This window comes from Aricia agestis, chromosome 21 (genome assembly GCF_905147365.1).
Source record: "Aricia agestis chromosome 21, ilAriAges1.1, whole genome shotgun sequence".
NCBI lineage: Eukaryota > Metazoa > Arthropoda > Insecta > Lepidoptera > Lycaenidae > Aricia > Aricia agestis.
The window spans coordinates 2,581,579-2,600,945 of record NC_056426.1 but is presented as its reverse complement, the minus strand read 5'-3'; the positions used below and the strand labels follow the sequence as shown (position 1 = coordinate 2,600,945).

Below are 19,367 nucleotides of genomic sequence, written 5' to 3'. Positions count from 1 at the left end.
CCAATTCTGGCCGTTTTATTGCTTTAGCCCACAACCTTTTCCTATTTTTATCTTTTGGGAACAAAAGATAACCATTTTCCTTGCATCCCGGCACTGCACACTTTGTCATTTTTATTAGATTTATTATAAAAACGTCAAAAATATCTCAAATGTAACGATGCACAGATAGGCATAGCGGATCATAGGAATCGCGACACCTAGCGGAGGAAAATGGCAAAAATCTTCCCCATTTAATTATTAAATAAGATATGAACATTCAAAAACCCAAAAAAATGGCCAGATTTACCGCTGTGTTCAAACATCCAGAAAACAGATTTGACTAGATTTTACAAAAAAAAAAACAAAACATAGGAACACAGCTCAAGCCTTTCTTTAATCTTTAATGAAAAAATTACTTAAATCGGTTAAGTTTTGGAGAAGGAATCAGGGGACAACGAATCGTTGATTTTCTGGATTTTCTGCAGTTGTCTCTATCGCGTTCTACGGTATAAGCTTGAGGTAAGGGAGACACCTATAGATATTACACGTACTTTTTTTTAATTTCTCTAGCCCCTGGTGTATCCTCTTAAACTAGTAGGACTGGCATTAAAACAGTAAATACTTTACAAAACATAAGCTACGACTAAAAATTATACGAGCATGTTTAAAATGTTATCATCATAATCATTTTTTTTGTACAAGGAGAAAAATTGACATTGGCCTAGGTTAGTAAACTATGCCAATAATTGACATAAATACTTAAATGACTAATTTATGCATGTTTACTGAAATTTGAAATTTTATAAAAATATTTTGAACAGTTTTTCTATTTAATTATTATTATATATAAAAGACTTTGATCGATATTAAGGATCAACTAGTATATAGTCATATAAGAGTTAAGACAATGGAAAATTATATAAACTGATTTGTTATGCGTTCAAATTGGATTGGCGCGGGTGTTCTTCAAGGGTCAGTTTTGGGCCCGTTTCTTCTCTATAATGTTATTATCAATGTTTTAATAAGTATAGTTAATATCATTTTAAAATTGGAAGAAAATATTGCTTTTCTTTATCTTGGCCTTAACATAAATAATAATATCAAATATTTCTAAATAAGTAATCAATATTATTTAAAATATATATGTAACTCGATAGATTAATGAAATGGTGTGAAGGTGTATGATAGTGAAACATTTTACTATAAATACGAAACTACTGATGAAAATGTTAAGTAAACGAAAATGAAGCTATTGTACTATTTGGCCGGAAGGTAAGTGAAATTTTAATACCTATTATAATTAATTTAAAAAATAAACTTTTACACAAAGTTTGAGTTTCTCGAATCATCTTAGAAATATGAAAGTTGTCCAACAACCTTCTTTTTTAACCGACTTCCAAAAAGGAGGAGGTTATACGTTCGTCTGTTTATATTTTTTTTGTATGTTCAACCATAACTTCGTCGTTCAAAAGCGCGACTTCAAAAGTACGAAGATTGAGTACAGAAATAGTTGAGGTTTAGGCGAAGTCTGAAGACGGCACTATAATAACGAATAAGAATTATTGGATTCTTTTTAGATTATTTTTAAGAATATTACTTTTGTTTTTACCTTGGAAGTCGGTATTAATTTTTTGTTAAAAAATAATAATTTAGTCTTGTTTTATTTTTTAATAATTTATTTTTATTATATTTAGCACACTTCTTGCTGTGTGCATGACTTATGAGATGTCTTCAAGGACATTGCCAGAAAACCTTTTACTGGGAATAGGATCGTCAGCTTATCAATACGAAGGTGCTTGGGATACCGATGGTAAGTGACCGACTTTCCAAAAGAACTTGACTTTATTTGACCCTTAGATATTTTATTTTTTAACATTTCAAGTCTTATTAATATTACTGGCTAGTGGCTAGGGTCTGAGCCAGCAGTCAGCAAATATTTTGAATGCTTATTTTGGATAACCAATAATAATTTTACCATTCAGAAGATTGATATCATTATAATTTATATTATCTTTTAAATATTATGCTCAAGCAACTTTTCTTAGAAAAGTAGCATCTAAATTTTGAAAGGCGCTTGTTATTTGCTACTTATATTATTTTTTTGCAGGCAGAGGACCATGTATATGGGATTCTGCAGCCCATAGTATACCATCGTTTATAAAAGATGGAAGTACTGCTGATGTCACCGTAGATTTCTACCATCACTACAAGGACGATATTCAAATCATGAAAGAAATGGGGTTACAATTCGTCAAAATATCCATATCTTGGACCAGAATTCTACCTACGGGTTACTCTAACAAAGTTAACCTAGCTGGCATCGATTTTTACAATAACGTAATAGATGAACTTATAGAAAATAATATAATACCTTTAGTGACGTTATATCATTGGGATCTGCCGCAGATTTTTCAAGATATGGGTGGCTGGACGAATGTAGAAATAGTAAACTTATTCGAGGACTTTGCTAGAGTAGTTTTCGATAATTTCGGTGATAGAGTTAAGTTATGGAGTACCATTAATGAACCCTTGTCAATTTGTGCCGGGTATGAAAGCTCCTCTGTGTTTGCACCCTTTTTGGAGTTATCAGGCACAGGATCATATTTATGTGCAAAAAATATGCTTCTAGCACATGCTAGAGTATACCGATTATATGATGAGAACTACAGACAACCTCAGCAAGGAAAAATCGGTATTATATTCGACGCTGAATGGTATGAACCTTTAACTGATTCGGCAGAAGACCGACAGGCTGCAGCAGATTATTTGGATTTTCAGGTGCGTTCGTATCTGTTACTTTCTTTACTTCATTTTCCATTTTTATAGATTCAAATTCTTGTCTTTTCTTTCTTATTTGTCAGTAATCAGTATTCACATGTAAATTTTATTTTGCAGTTGGGGATATACGCAAATCCTATATTTTCATCTACTGGAGACTTCCCATCATCAGTAAAAGAGATGGTTGGAGCCAAAAGCCTAGCTCAAGGTTTCATAAGATCTCGCTTACCAGAGTTATCTGATGAGGAAATAGAGTTTATCAAGGGCAGTGCTGATTACTTCGGCATCAACTTGTACAGCAACATCTATGTGTACAGAAATGCTTCGGTATATACCATGTATAGTTCCCCATCTTCGGACGATGACGCTGGTGTTGGTCAAGTCACGGATAATTCGTGGTCAGATTCCGGATATACAGATGGAAATACGGTAAGTCATATGACTTTTTTTTTTAACCAGAAACAGTAGATGACAATCGTTTGTAGATAGTAGTGGTAATTCCAAATGAAATAAGAATTATTAGTACATAATTGAAAGTTAAATATCTAATAGGATATCATAGCGTCTGGGTACTCAAGGGCATAATACAGCTTGCTTGGCACAACCTTAATACTCCCCACACCGGTTTCGGTGATGGTGGCCGGTTTCATTGAAACCAGACCAGGTACGCAGGAGTGATTTTATAGTGCCCAAGTGTGTGCGCAGTATACAAGAGCACTCTCTATTCCTTTACTCTCATAACCCAGTGGGACGGAAGACCGACACGACCGGCGAGAGATCAGGCGCAGGACCGACATTTTACATCCGACGCATGGATCATCTTACTTGTCAGACAATCAGGTGATCAGCCTGCATTGTCCTAACCAAACTTGGAAATAACATGTTTCCAACGCGGGATTCGAACCCACGACCTCCGGACTCGAGAGCGACGCTCTAACCACTAGACCACGGTGGCACAACCTTATAAATAAGATAAATACATATACATAATATTTATAGCCGTTGTAATTCAACATATTGTCTTTATATATTTCAGCAAGTCCCCTGCTCTTTCTACAAATTGCTGATGAAAATTAAGGAACTTTACAACGATCCTATAATACTGATCACTGAAAACGGTTTGTCTACTGATGGTGGATTAGATGACTATGATAGGCTCGCTTATATCAGAGGTTATCTGAATGGTGTAGTTGATGCTATAGAAGACGGCTGTAATGTCCTCACGTATGCTGTTTGGAGTTTATTCGATAATTTCGAATGGAGCCAAGGATATACGTAAGTTTTTTAAAGAATATTCGTCTGCATGGGCGTACCGAGGGGGGGCAGGGGGCAGGGAGGGGGCATCTGCCCCCCCCCCCCCCTGGATCATGTTGACGTCCCGACTAAGTATATTATCTAGTACTTTCATCTATAAAAATAACGAATTTTTGCCATTTGTTTGCAATACAACAAAAAATTATTAATTTTTTATTCTTTATAAATGCCCCCCCCTGGCTCAGAATCTGCGTAATTTGCCCCCCAAAGAACCTTGGTGAAGATAGAAGGTTGGTGAAGATGATAGATGTAAGGTACGTTTTGCGCAAACTCTACTGAAGCCATTGATAATCATACTACATTTAAATCATATTACTAAGTTATAGATACATCTCAAAGGACCAAAATAATGTAGTATAAAAATACAAAAATGCGTTTCTCAATATTAATTTTCAAGCAACTTTATTAACGTAATTTGAAGATATCCATGATACTAATCTAATCATTGTTAAATTTCAGTCGAAAGTACGGATTATTCGAAGTGGACTTCACAAGCCCGAATCGCACGAGAACTGCCAGGGAATCCGCCCTCTTTTACAGATACGTGGCTACCACAAGAATTCTAGATAGAAATACCATCCGGTGTGGACTTCACACAAATTTATAAGTTGATATAGATTATAGAGATAATAAAGGTTCTAAATTATAGTATGTTTCATTTCGACGATATGTTTTAAGTATTATATGTCCTTGGTAAGCCTGAAAGATTATATACTTTGTGCTTAGAGTTAAAGAGGTTTTGAGATCATTAGATTCATCGAAATCGTGATAGTAATACAATTCGATTAATATAACAAATAACATACAATATGTTAAAAGCCTCGTAAAAATTCAAATTTAATAAAAGATTTTTCTAAACAACAATAACTGATGTTATTATATTTCAAAAGTACTACAGGAATATAACACTTCATAATTAGGTTTTTTTCTGGATTTGTTATTTAAACCACAAGGATCTCTATTCGTACCATTTCCCTTTAATCACTTTATGAATGAATGAAGTAATGAAATGAAATGAAATGAAATAGTTTATTAAATCAAGTTACATAGACTCATTTGTTAGTAAAGGCTTATAAATTATGTTAGTAAAATTATCTTTATAAGTTTAAATAAATAATAATACCTATTTTGAGTACATTGTGCATCACCTCTTAGATATGGCACAGCAGTGACGCACATATGGACAATCGAGTCGACTAGCTATCATAGCAAGAATGCTGTTGGTACTCCCCCTCACTCTTCGCAATGTTCCATGAAATGTATTTATAATATTTTTATTTGTAAGAAGTCGTTACTATAATTTATTTTCGTAAAATAATGAATATTTAATATTGAGGAGATAACCATTCGACATCGCGCTCCAAATAATTTCAAGTTTCTGAATATATAATTATCTTATTTAATGAAATAATGTTTTGTTTTGTGATAAAATTCAGGCATTTAACATCGCCCCAATATATCGAGGCGTTTATTCTGTAACTTGAAAATTATTGTTTTACACGTTATAACAGCGACAATGGATTTACAATAATCGTTTTTGTATTGGGTGCAACTCCGTACAGTCAAGATTACAAAATATACGTTTATGAAATTGAGTAATTATGGCATACGCAAATAAACTGCTGCAATGACGCCTCAGCAACGCTATGAAAGTTCATATAAAACAGTCATTTAACTCTGTATGACAAATTGTGTAACATCATAAGTAATTATTTTTAATTGTCACTTCATGTTCATAACGAATTAACTTTTTAAGTTACAGAATAGTCCGCGAGTTGCATTTAAAAGACTTCGGTATCGAAACTTCTTCAATTGTTACTGCATGCAGATGCAGTTATTTAAGATGCGATATATTATATTGTTTAGTATTCTTATTAGATCGGTTTTATGTAGTGATGTGAGGAAGTTTCCGAAAGGTTTCTTACTTGGTTCCTCTGGGTCGGCCTATCAGTATGAAGGTGCTTGGAATGAAGACGGTAAGATTTCTTCTTTTCTCCTTACTCAATGTTATAATTTGAACTTGCAGGATTTGTCTCATCGGTCTTAGTCTCTTAAGTGAATGTGTGTTTCATAAGGGGTTTAATAATGCCCTTTTGGTTACAAAATGTAATTTGACATTAGTTTTCTGGAAAGCTTATGACACGGCGCAATTTACTTTTGCAGGTAAAGGACCTTCTATCTGGGATGTTGCTGTTCACGAGAAACCATCTCGCATTCAAGATGGCAGTACTGGGGATGTTGCTTGCGACTCCTACCACCTTTACAAGGAGGACGTCAAAATAATGAGCTATGTCGGATTAGACTTCTTCAGATTTTCCTTTTCCTGGTCTAGGATTTTGCCCACAGGTTTCCCGAACTGTATCAACCAAGCTGGCATCGACTTTTATAATAATTTCATCGATGAACTAATAAAACATAATGTTACACCATTCGCAACAATCTACCATTGGGATTTGCCTAAACAACTACAAGAGCTAGGAGGTTGGACTAACCCAGATGTAGTGCAATGGTTTGTGGACTATGCCAAAGTTTTATTTGACAATTTTGGTCATAAAGTCAAAATTTGGGCGACTATAAATGAACCATCTATGATTTGTTTGGGTGGGTACGGTGCGGGGCTGCTTGCACCATTTGTGAATGCTTATGGAATTGGAGAGTATGCATGCGCTGAGCATGTGCTGCTGGCTCACGCTAAAACTTACCGTCTCTACCATGAGGTCTATAAAGGAAAGGGAAAAGTAGGAATTGTACTTAACACTCATTGGTTTGAACCAGTGACGAATTCGAAAGAAGATAAAAAGGCTGTATCAGATATTATTCAATTTGAAGTAAGTTGAAATTAAACTACAGATAACTGAACTAATAAAATACAAATGCAAATGCCAGTAGCTGCGTATGTATCAGAAGCTTATTCTGCCTTTAGCTTCTTTGTGAGACTACTTACTGCTTTGTTTAATTTTTTACGTAGATATATCATCAGAGAATATTTAGTTTATACCATTTTTGGTATCAAACTGTAAGTAAGTTTTTACTTATCACTATTATTTTCAGTTGGGGATTTATGCAAATCCTATATATGATCCATGCGGAGACTACCCAGAAGTAGTTAAAAAACGAGTAGCTGCGAAGAGCTCAGAGCAAGGTTTTCCAAGATCTCGTCTTCCGAAACTATCATATCGAGATTTGAAACTTATCAAGGGTAGCGCTGATTTCTTAGGCATTAATATGTATTCAACTTATTTCGTGTATAGAAATGAATCAGTTAAAGGATCTTATCATGTGCCATCTTCTTTAGATGACCTTGAAGTTGGATTCAGCATAACACAAAGACCATTTAGTGTTGCTACATCAGTAAGTATAACCAGCCCTTTGGTTCAGTCTCTAAATGTAAATAAATTCATGTGTATCTACATAAATTTAACGTTTATTAATAGCGTGTACAGAGATACAATGGCACAATTATTTGGTCATGTCCTATTTTTTGTTGAAATTTACATCAAAGTTAATTGAATAGGAGTTATAGTAATTGTCAATGATATTAACGCTTTTAGTCACGCTCCTACATAAGATTAAGTTACAGTTAGAACAACTCATATAGTACATAAAAGTTGGAAGATGGCTACGTGAAGCGGCAGCAAACGACGTGTCGTCGCGACACTACTGGTTTCTATGTATTTCTATGAAATACCCTGCGCAGCTAGCGACACGAAGATAGCGACACCATAGAAATACGTAGAAACCAGTAGTGTCACGACGACACGTCGTCTGCGGTTGCTTCATGTCGCCCGCTGCCAACCGGCACCTTTAATAACTGTATTTTAAAAATATTAAAACCGACTTCAAAATTGTACGTAATTGAGAATTAAAACTCTCTATCTCCAAAACTACTGAACGGATTTTGCTGAAACTTGCACTATTCCCTAAGTTGAACAATGCCTAGTCCAACAAAAAAAGAATTACTGAAATCGGAATGGTAGTTCCAGAGATGAGACAAGACAAGCATGACAAGAGACAAGCATGAAAACATATAATATGCATTATACATACATACGTAACTTTTGAAATTTAGCACATTTGTTCAGATGCTGATATAGACTAACATATACGAAAATTGGGCAGTTCTGGAAATATTACATACATACATGTCGAATTGATAACCTCCTGTTTTTAAAGTCGGTTAAAAAATAACTAATTCTGATTGTTACATTATATTTCAGACAAACCCCAGAGACTTCTACAAACTCCTTGTGAAAATAAAGAAGCTTTATAACAACCCGACCGTCTATATCACTGAGAATGGACTGTCCAATGATGGTGGATTAGAGGATGATGATAGAATTGAGTACATAGCTGGTCATATTAACGCCTTGTTGGATGCTGTGGACCAAGGATGTGACGTCAGAGCATATAGCGTTTGGAGTCTGCTCGACAATTTCGAATGGCTGTTTGGATACAAGTAAGTTTAGGATTCTGTATGCATAGCGAAAATTGCCTTTTTTTCTGAGACTACGATGTTTGTGTCCCACAAGGCTGTATCTTGATAGCTAAGCGGTTGACATTTTAAAAGTTTCGGGACCAAGCAGCTTACCTTGCAGTACACCTCAATTTTTAGGGTTCCGTACCCAAAGAGTAAAAACGGGACCCTATTACTAAGATTTCGTTGTCTGTCCGTCTGTCCATCTGTCTGCATGTCTGTCTGTCTCCAGGCTGTATCTCAAGAACAGCTATAGCTAGACTTCTGAATTTTTGAAAAAAAAAACAACAAAATATACTCAAAATAAAATTTTAAGGGGGGCTTTGATGATGACAAACGTGTTTTTTTTTTTACCTTTTTTGCTCGATATTCATAGTGGCAACAGGTAGGCACTTGATATTTTTACAAAGGCCTTAATTATATATTATGTCTACCTTAATAATTAATATTAAAATAAAATAAAAATGTAAGGGGGGCTCCCATAGAAAAAACACAATTTTTGGTCTATTTCCCTTCGTGCGTGAGTCCGATTTGCACTTGGCCGATTATTTATTTTGATTCTTGTTCGTGATTACTTAATGTTTTTACAGGAACAAATACGGACTCTACGAGGTGGACTTTTCCAGCCCAAAACGCACAAGGACTCCACGAAAATCTGCGCATTTCTACAGGAACGTCACACAATCTAGATCTATAGAACGTTGCGATTTGTAATTTTGTAAAAATATTGTATTGCAAACAAATGGCTAAAATTCGTTCTTAATTTTTAATTTTTCGCCGGCGCCGTCACTCAATGTACATTGACAGTGGTTTGTAGTACCTAGTTGCGTGTGTGAGTGTCGGTCACGTGTACAATAAACGAAATTGTCGTACCTTGTACTCGTATGCTTCACCTCTTTATAGTGTAATGCTACGTCCGTATTTTTTTACGTCCGTGGATAGTTGTTTAATATTTATATTAAATAAGATTTATTTCAAGCACCATAGGCCCGACATTTAAAGGGGTCTTCTAGATTTGAATTTTCCCACTTAGTACTGTTATTAGTTTTTATTAGCCATTTCTCTTTAATTTAATATAGTACCTACGTAATACATTTTTTTCTTTCATTTTATGACGATTTTTTATTTATCAAAATCGAATCAGTAGATCAACGCCATGGACTAATATATATTCTGTGGCCATGGTGTAATATTTTGGAAGTGTAACAAAGTGTGGAGGACTTCCCAAATCATTATTCATTACGTAGTTCATTACCCATTTAAACTCATAAAGACTCATTCAAAGTCATAAGCTATTATAATAGGGATGACGACAAGGTCAAAGATTAGCTGATTTTTTAAATAAAATAAAGACATAGCGATAAAATAGAAGTATTTCCAAATTTCAGCTTCATAACTGGATGCTGTTAAGCATTGGTGTGTCATCCCACATCGGACTAGTTTTGAGTAATCGGCGTTTTAAGTTTTTTTGGAATAATCTTTATTTTCTGCTTATTTTAAGCAAAAAAATTTTATTGTGTGGTATCATTTTTTTTTTTTGTTGAAATGCGTAGATTATGATTATGGAAAAAGAAATTAATTTTACATTCGTTTTTAAGAGAAAAAGTATAAAAATGGTTAATGCTATATTGCTATAGGGCTTTTTACATATAACATTAATGTCCTATTGTATAAAATTACCTCGTCACGCCCACACCGCTGAACCGATTTTTCCGAAATTTGGTATGGAGATACTTTGAGTCCCTGAAAAGGACATAGGATCCTTTTTATTCCGAAAAAATGTACGGTTCCCAGGCAATCAATAAAAATAATTTCTGCTTATACCGCTACATGGATTTCAATGATATTTGGTATGTAGGTACGTTATGTGTCGGGAAAAGACATAGGATACTTTACATCCGGGAAAAAGGTACGGTACCCGTATGATAAACAAAAATGATTTGCGCCTAAACCGCTGAACCGATTATGATGAAAATTGGAGTGCACATACTTTGACTCTCGTAAAAGGACATAAGATAATTATTGTCTTGAAAAATGTACGGTTATAATTATTGTCTTGCAAAATGTACGGTTACCGCGTTATAAAGTTTCCTATTTTGCGCCTAAGCCGCTGAACAAATTTTGATGAAACTTGGTATGGAGATACTTTGAGTCCCGGAAAAGGCCATAGGATCCTTTTAATCTCGGAAAAATGTACGGTTCCCAGGCGTTAAATAAAATGATTTCTGCTTATACCGCTACAATGGATTTTGATGATATTTGGTATGCAGATATACGTTATGTCTCGGGAAAAGACAGAGAGTTCCCGCTTCTTCTTCCCTTCCCGCACTTCCCGCAGAGAGCTCTTATGTATTGCGCACACACTTGGGCACTGATATTACTCCTGCGTAACTGGCCTGGTTTTATTGAAACCGGCCACCGCCACCGAAACCGGTGTGGGAGTTTTTAGGGTTCCGTAGCCAAAGGGCAAAAAACGGAACCCTTATAGATTCGTCATGTCTGTCTGTCTGTCCGTCCGTATGTCACAGCCACTTTTCTCCGAAACCATAAGAGCTATAGTATTGAAACTTAGTAAGTAGATGTAGTATGTGAACCGCATTAAGATTTTGATACAAAAATTGAAAAATTATCAAAAATTTTAGGGATTCCCCTAGGTAAAACTGAAACAAAAAATTTTTTTTTGTCTAACCTATTCGTGTGGGGTATATACTCGTATGGATCGGTCTTCAAAAATCATATTGAGGTTTCTAATATAATTTCTTTGTAACCTGAATAGTTTGCGAGAGAGACTCAAATTATATTATGATGTTCATTACTATAAAAACTACCAACGAAAATTGGTTTGAACGAGATCTAGCAAGTAGTTTTTTTTATCCGTCATAAATGGTAAACCTTAATTTACCTTTCATTAAATCAACTGAAATATAAAAATAAATCAAAAACCTTTTTATTTCATAGAAATTAACCTTATTGCTGCTGCGGAACCCTTCATGGGCGAGTCCAACTCGCACTTGGCCGGTTTTTATTTATAATAAATACCAGCATTGGACATTGGGCATAATTATCGAAATACTCGTTAGTCTAAATAAAAATCCCCTACCCTATTCCCTTCCATACCCTCCCCTATTCCCTTCCCTTCCCTACCCTCTCATATTTCCCTATTCGCTATTAAAAGGCCGGCAACGCACCTGCAGCTCTTCTGATGCTGTATGGGCGACGGAAGTTGCTTTCCATCAGGTGACCCGTTTGCTCGTTTGCCCCCTTATATCATAAAAAAAAATATACATTAATCTAATTGCAAACAAAAATTAGAATACATTTTATACATATTATTAACTAATTAACTTACGGGTAATTTCAGATACACAACAATTACTTTATCAATTGACGACCTCTGTGGCTCAGTGGTGAGCGCGTCGGTAGCTCAAGCCGGGAGTCGCGGGTTCGAATCCCGCCGACGGAACAAAAAGTTTTCAATGTTCCCGGGTCTGGATGTGTATTAAATATGTGTATGATATAATAAAAATCCTAAATATATGTATAGTATAAAAGTATTAAATATATTTCCGTTGTCTGGTACCTGTAACACAAGTCCTTTAGGTACTTAGCACGGGCCAGACTGACGTGGTGTGAAGCGTCCATAGATATTATTATTATTATTATTATCAATCTGATTAATTTGTAATCTGATTAAAATTACTAGGTAATTACTTTTTGCCCAACTCTGCACGTGATAAACTAATTATTTCTATATTAACTAAACTTAATCAAAATCGGTTCAGCAGTTTAAGCAAATTAATAAAGTTTATTGCGTGAAAACCGAACATTTTCCATGATAAAAAATATTATCCTATGTTCTTCTCCAAAACCTTACGTAATACCTATCTACATGTATTCTATATCGATATCATAAGCCAAATTCATTTTTGTATTTTCACGCGGGAACCGTACATTTTTCGGGAAAAAGGTATCTAATGTCATTTTAATTGATTCAAAGTATCTGCATACAAAATTTTATCAAAATCGGTTCAGCGGTTTAAGCGCAAATCATTTTAGAAACATATTACATAAATGCTATATACAAAACCTCACTTACAGGAATAAGCAAGTTACAGTTGGTTTTCAAAAAAATGGATTTCACTGTCGTAAACCTTATGTTATAAAGAACAAAACTGCATTATTAACTCAAAATCCGATTTTATGTGGAATGAAACACTAATACTTAACAGCAGCCAACTGATGTACGGTATTTTTTTGTTATAAGCCTTCAAAGTTGGATAGTCAAGTCGATTTTTTTTATAAAATGCCTTAATTTTTGTATACCATTCGATAACTTATGCAATTTATAAAAAAAATCTTATGAAACCACTTTCATAAGCGCAATATTTAACATAGCTATCGAATATTAACTATACCTAAGCGTGACGTCACAGTTAGGTAGGTATACATTTTGTATGGGTATCTTGGAGAGTTTTTAAGCTATGAAAGTCATTTTTCACCGATTTTCCTATTTTTGAATGGTCCTTCACTTACCAACAAGAAAAAAAATTTTTCGTCATGCCTTTTGTCCATGTTCCAATGCGGATCTGAAAACCCACGAGTCACGGCCCAGTAGAGAGCAAGCCTCTAAAATCTAAGGTGTTATCACTTATCAGAGACTTTCAGATGAAAAAACCCAGGAAATGTTATCACTTATCTGAAAACACTATCGGAAAATTGACATCTTCCATGTATCAAATCAAAGCAGTGGTACTCAACCTTTTTTGGTCACCAAACACGTTTTGGTCTTGGTGTCGCGGGCCGCAGTCAAAAACGTTTAGTGTTAAAAAATTAGCGATTTATAACTGGAAAAATTGACAAAAACTTTCCCGATGACTGTGTTCTATTTTACCGGTAGGCGTTAATTTCAAAATATGTAGTTTAACTTCACGCGGGCCACTGATAAAGTCCCGGCGCGGCGCGGCAAAAAAAAATATGGGGTAATGGGGAACGAGAGGTCACAGAGGTCCCATAAAAAGGGCTGCAATAATAAAAAGGCCACATGCGGCCTACGGGCCACAGGTTGAGAGTAACTGTATCAAAGCATCCATAATATCATCTTATCGGTAAACACGTGGGTGGTAAACACTTATGTAGGTCCTACATAAGTGTTATGTCACTTGAACAGTTCGCCAAAACAACATGTCTTGGTTACGCGTTTTATTTTGGTAAGTTTTAATTACTAGGTATATTTTATAGCTGCTTTATCTACGTTTGGCCAATTAATCATGGGGGATAGAGGAACATCACATGGGTTTATTATCGCTTATTCGGACCATAGAGCATTTTTTTTTATGAAATAAGGGGGCAAACGAGCAAACGGGTCACCTGATGAAAAGCAACTTCCGTCGCCCATGGACACTCGCAGCATCAGAAAAGCTGCAGGTGCGTTGCCGGCCTTTTAAGAGGGAATAGGTAAGGGGAGGGTAGGGAAGGGAAGGGAATAGGGGAGGGTAGGGAAGGGAATAGGGTAGGGGATTGGGCCTCCGGTAAACTCACTCACTCGGCGAAACACAGCGCAAGCGCTGTTTCACGCCGGTTTTCTGTGAGGACGTGGTATTTCTCCGGTCGAGCCGGCCCATTCGAAACGATCACGAAGATGTCGCATAATGCTACTAAATAACTTTTTCTAGCGCTACGTTATCAGCCCAAGCATGGAATTCTGAAGCAGTAAGAAGTTTCCCTGCAAACTTCCAATTCGGTGCTTCAACTGCGGCTTACCAGATAGAAGGGGGCTGGAATGAAGATGGTAATGAAAATTGTAATTTTTTTAAACAATAATCTTGATATGATAAAAAAAATCTTCATACAGTACTGTTTCTTGTGCTTCATAAGCTTATTAGACTGAGAGACTCCTTTCTTTCAGGCAAAGGTCCTTCTATATGGGATGTTGCAACACACAACAATCCATCCCCCATAAAAGACAACAGCACTGGTGACGTAGCCAGCGACTCATACCACCTGTACAAAAGAGACGTAGAGATCATGAAGGAATTGGGTCTAGACTTCTACAGGTTCTCTGTGTCCTGGCCTAGGATTCTACCGACAGGTTTCGCGAATCAGATCAACCAAGCTGGTATTGACTACTATAGTAATTTGATAGACGAAATGATCGAGAACGGTATCACCCCTTTCCTAACCATCTACCATTGGGATTTGCCTGAGGATCTTCAGAAGCTTGGCGGTTGGACGAATTCAGAAATTGTGGATTGGTTCACTGATTATGCTGGAGTTTTATTTGATAACTTCGGTGATAGAGTCAAGATGTGGATTACTATAAACGAACCCAAGCAGATCTGTTACGAAGGCTACGGTTCGGACATGAAAGCGCCTTTGGTTAACTTAACTGGTATAGCGGAGTATTTGTGTGCTAAAAACGTTTTGTTGGCTCATGCCAAGGCTTATAGGTTGTATGATGAGCGATACAGAAAAGAACAGAAAGGAGAAATCGGGATTTCGCTTAGCTGTTCCTGGTATGAACCAATGTCGGATTCTGAAGAGGATACTCAGGCAGCATTAGATGCTAGGCAGTTTGATGTAAGTTTTTTTCGGATAGTGAGGACAGAGAAGGGTCCTTAAAGTTCTATGTATTTGATTAGACCAAAATAAAATAATTTGTATCCGTCTCCCAAGATACCTTTTTCACTTTTTGGACCGTAGCTTAAGTCAGTTGCTCTAAATAATATATTTTCAAAAAGTGATGAAGCCATTTTCTGAAAAACCGAGTTTTTACCATTCAATTCCTTAATTTTATATAATTATTTACTTACACCGGGTTTTATTTCAGTGGGGTCAATACGCTCATCCTATTTTCACAAAACGCGGTGACTTTCCAGAAGAATTGAAAAACAATGTCGCCAAGAAAAGTGCTGAGCAAGGCTACTTGAGATCTCGCCTGCCAGTTTTATCGAAAGAAGAAATTAAATTCATAAGAGGAACTTCCGACTTTTTCGGTCTCAATACTTACAGCAGCAAGATGGCGTACCGTGATGATACTTTGACTGGCATGTTCGCTGTGCCATCTTACAGAGATGACATGGGTACTATTCTTGTGAAAAACGAAACATGGATACAGGGAGAATCAGAATGGCTTCAGGTAAGGGGGCTTTTTAGTGGATCAACAAGTAAATAGATCGTCTAATAGTAGAAGACTACCACTACTCAAGGACTTCCCGCTTCCGCTATCCCTGTCGCTTCCACTTCTACTACCGCTCTCAATTCCGCTTCTACTTCCGCTGCCACTTACGCATATTATACTATACTAGACGATCCGCGCGGCTTCGCCCTCGTAAATTAGATATTTCACAGACAAAAAATAATTAGTCCACAAAAAAGCCTAGGTATGATCCTTCACGTAGTCTACTTCTTATCTGTACGGTATCAATAATAATTAACAGAGACATTGCTCCAGTAGTTCGTGAGATAAGCCCTTTCAAATAATTTCCCCCGTTTTTCAATGTTTTCCTCTATTTCTTCGCTCCTATTAGTCTTAACGTGATAAAATATAGCCTATAGCCTTCCTCAATAAATGGGCTATCTAACACTGAAAGAATTTTTCAAATCGGACCAGTAGTTCCTGAGATTAGCGCGTTCAAGTTAGCCCTTTCAAATAATTTTCTCCGTTTTTTCCACATTTTCCTCTATTTCTTCCTATTAGTCTTAGCGCGATAAAATATAGCCTATAGCCTTCCTCGATAAATGGGCTATCTAACACTGAAAGAATTATCAAAATCCGTTGCGTAGTTTTAAATATTAAAGGGAACAAAGGGACTTTTTTTTTATGAAATAAGGGGGCAAACGAGCAAACGGGTCACCTGATGGAAAACAACTTCCGTCGCCCATGGACACTCGCAGCATCAGAAGAGCTGCATGTGCGTTGCCGGCCTTTAAAGATGGAATAGGGTTATAGGGGAGGGTAGGGATGGGAAGGGAAGGGAAGGGACTAGGGGAGGGTAGGAAAGAGAATAGGGTAGGGGATTGGGCCTCCGGTAAACTTACTCACTCGGCGAAACACAGCGCAAGCGCTGTTTCACGCCAGTTTTCTGTGAGAACGTGGTATTTCTCCGGTCGAGCCAGCCCATTCGTGCCGAAGCATGGCTCTCCCACGTATGAAAAGGACATGAGGGAAAAAAGCGACTTTGTTTTATAATATGTATAGATAAGCGTACGAGTAACTATTAACTTTCACAACCAACACGACTGACGAGGATCTATTTCAGGAAGTGCCATGGGGGTTCTATAATCTTCTCCAAGAGATAAAGGAGCTTTACAACAATCCGGCTGTGTACATCACTGAGAACGGCTGGTCGACTGCTGGAGGACTTGATGATGATGATAGGGTACACTACCTGCGAAGTTATCTGGACGCGTTGCTGGATGCTGTTGATGATGGATGCAATGTTAGAGCTTATTCCGTATGGAGCATGATTGATAATTTCGAATGGCTGCAAGGTTACACGTAAGTATGTTTGGAAATACAGGGTGCAATTAAACGTACCTGCCAAATTTTTTCCAGGGCTTAGGCATAGTATAAGGAGGGGAAGTAAGTTATCTTCGGCACCGCGCGCGGCTTGATGTGTGCGCCATAGTATCAATGCGTCGCCACATACGGCACACAACAAAATCTCGGCGGTACCATCCTAGTAAAACTGGCCGAGATTTTGTTGTGTGCCATACGTGGCGACGCATTGATACTATGGCGCACACATACAAGCCGCGTGCGGTGCCGAAGATAACTTACTTCCCCTCCTTTCACTATGGCTTAGGTATCATTAGGAGAATCCATTTAACCAAAAAAAATGGGTGTTATTTTGTTTCAATGACATATATTATCCCATTTAAAATCGTTGTAGAACGGTCACTCGGGGGCAGGCGCACGCGCGGGGGCACGTCACGCCCGTCGACGCATCGTATCCATTAATTGTAGTGTTTTTAGGATAACTTTCGGAAGCTATTTCTCGACATTTTAGTACTGAGTGATTATAAAAGAAAAAATACGTGTATTTTTATTTTTAACAAGGATCAATATATCAAAATTTGTCAGGAAGGTTTAATTGCACCCTGTATATTGTGAAGAATTTTACCTGGTACCAAGCGACCATGTTATTTTATCCTAGCCCAGTATCGACGCGCGACGGGAAAACAACTAAACCATTTTTGTTTTAGCGAGAAATTCGGTTTGTACGAAGTAGATTATACGAGTGAAGAAAGGACGAGAACTCCAAGGAAGTCTGCGTTTGTTTATAAAGAAATCATTAGAACAAAAGCATTAGACCCCGATTATGAACCAGACCAATATACGGAGCTTAGTATCAATTAAAATAATCTATGGAACAATAAAAACTGTTGCAATGGTGACCTTGTTTGAATCTCAAAATCTCACATTCTTTAGGTTGGGTTGCACCAGAGGCGTGGTATATAGTTATGGTTATAGTTATGGCAAATATAACTTTAACCTTAACTTTGACCAGAGAAATTGACAGATGACAGCTGATCCAACAAGGTTATAAATGCACGTGGGCGCTGCTGGTAAAGGAGAACTGTCAAAAATGGCGTTTTTTTTATGATGACAGCGTTAGTTCCTTTTTTCGCCACATGCATTTAAAACCTTGTCGAGGCCTATGGTAATGGTTAAATATGGCGTCTTTATGGCGTCCATTTTTAAGTTTAACCAAAGATTTGATATTTTGCATTGTAGTTAAAGTTTTAACTTTAACTACAATGCAAAATGCAACTTTAGTTAGTGCGTACTTGGTGCAACCGGAACCCAGTCTTAGCCCGGCCGCACATTGTCTGAAATTTCTGATACGAAACATTTGAATGTCGGCCGGACCGACACACCGCGCACTATCCGAAATTTCCTTCCGGCGAGTTCGAGCTCACTCGGCTCAGTACAAAAAGAGAGAGCGCGATCCGTCAGAAACATTTGAACTGACATCCGATCGACGTCATCTGACACATAATGTCAGACGCCCGCTGGAACGCAATTAAAAATTTCTGCCATCCGTAGACGGCATCTGACAACTCATCCGGACCGGACGTCAGATACAAAATATATGAGCAGAGTGCATTCCGGCAGGCATCTGACATTATGTGTCAGATGCCTGCCGGAACGCCGCTCGCGCCTATCGGCATAAAGTTGCCATAGCACCTACGTGATACAAAATATTTTTCATTTTCAAATTCAAATGTCTTTATTGCCAGAATGTTGTTGATATAAAGGTTATATTAATATTTTTTATATATAATAGGTTTTATTAATATATATTAATAATAGGTTTTATTAATATTTAGAATTTATAAGAAAGGAAATGCATTGTTGTATTCCCGGATGTTCTAATACATACAAGAAAAATAAAGGCAAATCGAACGGAGTAAAATTTTACTATTTTTCTGCCAAAAGTATTCACATCCTTTGGCATATTAAAAAAGGAAAGAAATGGATAAAAGCCGGTAAAAACATACGTAAGCATTTAAAAAGTTCCATGAATGTTGTACCATGAAACTTGTAAAAACACTGAATTTTGTAGATTATAAACATAAATTCATTTTTGATGAACACAATATGAACCTAACCTATAACCGTTGCTTATTTCAGTAAACATCCAAACTGGCTTCCATCTAAATTGATAATTATACATATAATAAGCACCGCTCATATAATTGGCATAAATTTGCATCAAAAGTAAGGATAATTTGGAAAAGTCCTGCCAGGAATTCAACACTGAGGATAGTATTGAACTTGAACCATCTGGTCAAAGTGTTGGTTCTCAAAAGGATGATT

The 19,367-nt window shown here is 36.7% G+C and overlaps 3 protein-coding genes across 3 annotated transcripts; all 3 read left to right on the top strand.

The window, feature by feature from the left end:
• Positions 1–1,142: 1,142 nt before the first annotated feature.
• On the top strand, positions 1,143–4,678 carry LOC121737874 (myrosinase 1-like). The gene is made up of 6 exons (XM_042129607.1): positions 1,143–1,251; positions 1,674–1,789; positions 2,087–2,757; positions 2,875–3,186; positions 3,794–4,032; positions 4,531–4,678. Exons 1-6 carry the CDS (start codon positions 1,223–1,225, stop codon positions 4,676–4,678), a joined length of 1,515 nt encoding a protein of 504 aa, XP_041985541.1. The 5' UTR covers positions 1,143–1,222.
• A 607-nt stretch (positions 4,679–5,285) lies between these two features.
• Positions 5,286–9,259, top strand: LOC121737873 (myrosinase 1-like). Its single transcript, XM_042129606.1, has 6 exons — positions 5,286–5,290; positions 5,965–6,047; positions 6,235–6,899; positions 7,123–7,422; positions 8,289–8,527; positions 9,136–9,259. Exons 1-6 carry the CDS (start codon positions 5,286–5,288, stop codon positions 9,257–9,259), a joined length of 1,416 nt encoding a protein of 471 aa, XP_041985540.1.
• A 4,450-nt stretch (positions 9,260–13,709) lies between these two features.
• Positions 13,710–17,046, top strand: LOC121737573 (myrosinase 1-like). The gene is made up of 5 exons (XM_042129231.1): positions 13,710–13,752; positions 14,218–14,333; positions 14,451–15,121; positions 15,372–15,680; positions 16,804–17,046. The coding sequence occupies exons 1-5, from the start codon at positions 13,727–13,729 to the stop codon at positions 17,044–17,046; spliced, it is 1,365 nt and encodes a 454-aa protein (XP_041985165.1). The 5' UTR covers positions 13,710–13,726.
• Positions 17,047–19,367: the final 2,321 nt, after the last annotated feature.

Coding starts and splice junctions, on each gene's coding strand:
- LOC121737874 (XM_042129607.1), top strand. CDS start 1,223: ATGAAGCTATTGTACTATTTGGCCGGAAG. Junction 1,252..1,673: donor TTGTACTATTTGGCCGGAAG/GTAAGTGAAATT, acceptor TATTATATTTAG/CACACTTCTTGCTGTGTGCA. Junction 3,187..3,793: donor GATATACAGATGGAAATACG/GTAAGTCATATG, acceptor TATATATTTCAG/CAAGTCCCCTGCTCTTTCTA.
- LOC121737573 (XM_042129231.1), top strand. CDS start 13,727: ATGTCTTGGTTACGCGTTTTATTTTG. Junction 13,753..14,217: donor TGGTTACGCGTTTTATTTTG/GTAAGTTTTAAT, acceptor AACTTTTTCTAG/CGCTACGTTATCAGCCCAAG. Junction 15,681..16,803: donor GAGAATCAGAATGGCTTCAG/GTAAGGGGGCTT, acceptor GATCTATTTCAG/GAAGTGCCATGGGGGTTCTA.
- LOC121737873 (XM_042129606.1), top strand. Junction 6,048..6,234: donor AGGTGCTTGGAATGAAGACG/GTAAGATTTCTT, acceptor TTACTTTTGCAG/GTAAAGGACCTTCTATCTGG. Junction 8,528..9,135: donor GAATGGCTGTTTGGATACAA/GTAAGTTTAGGA, acceptor ATGTTTTTACAG/GAACAAATACGGACTCTACG.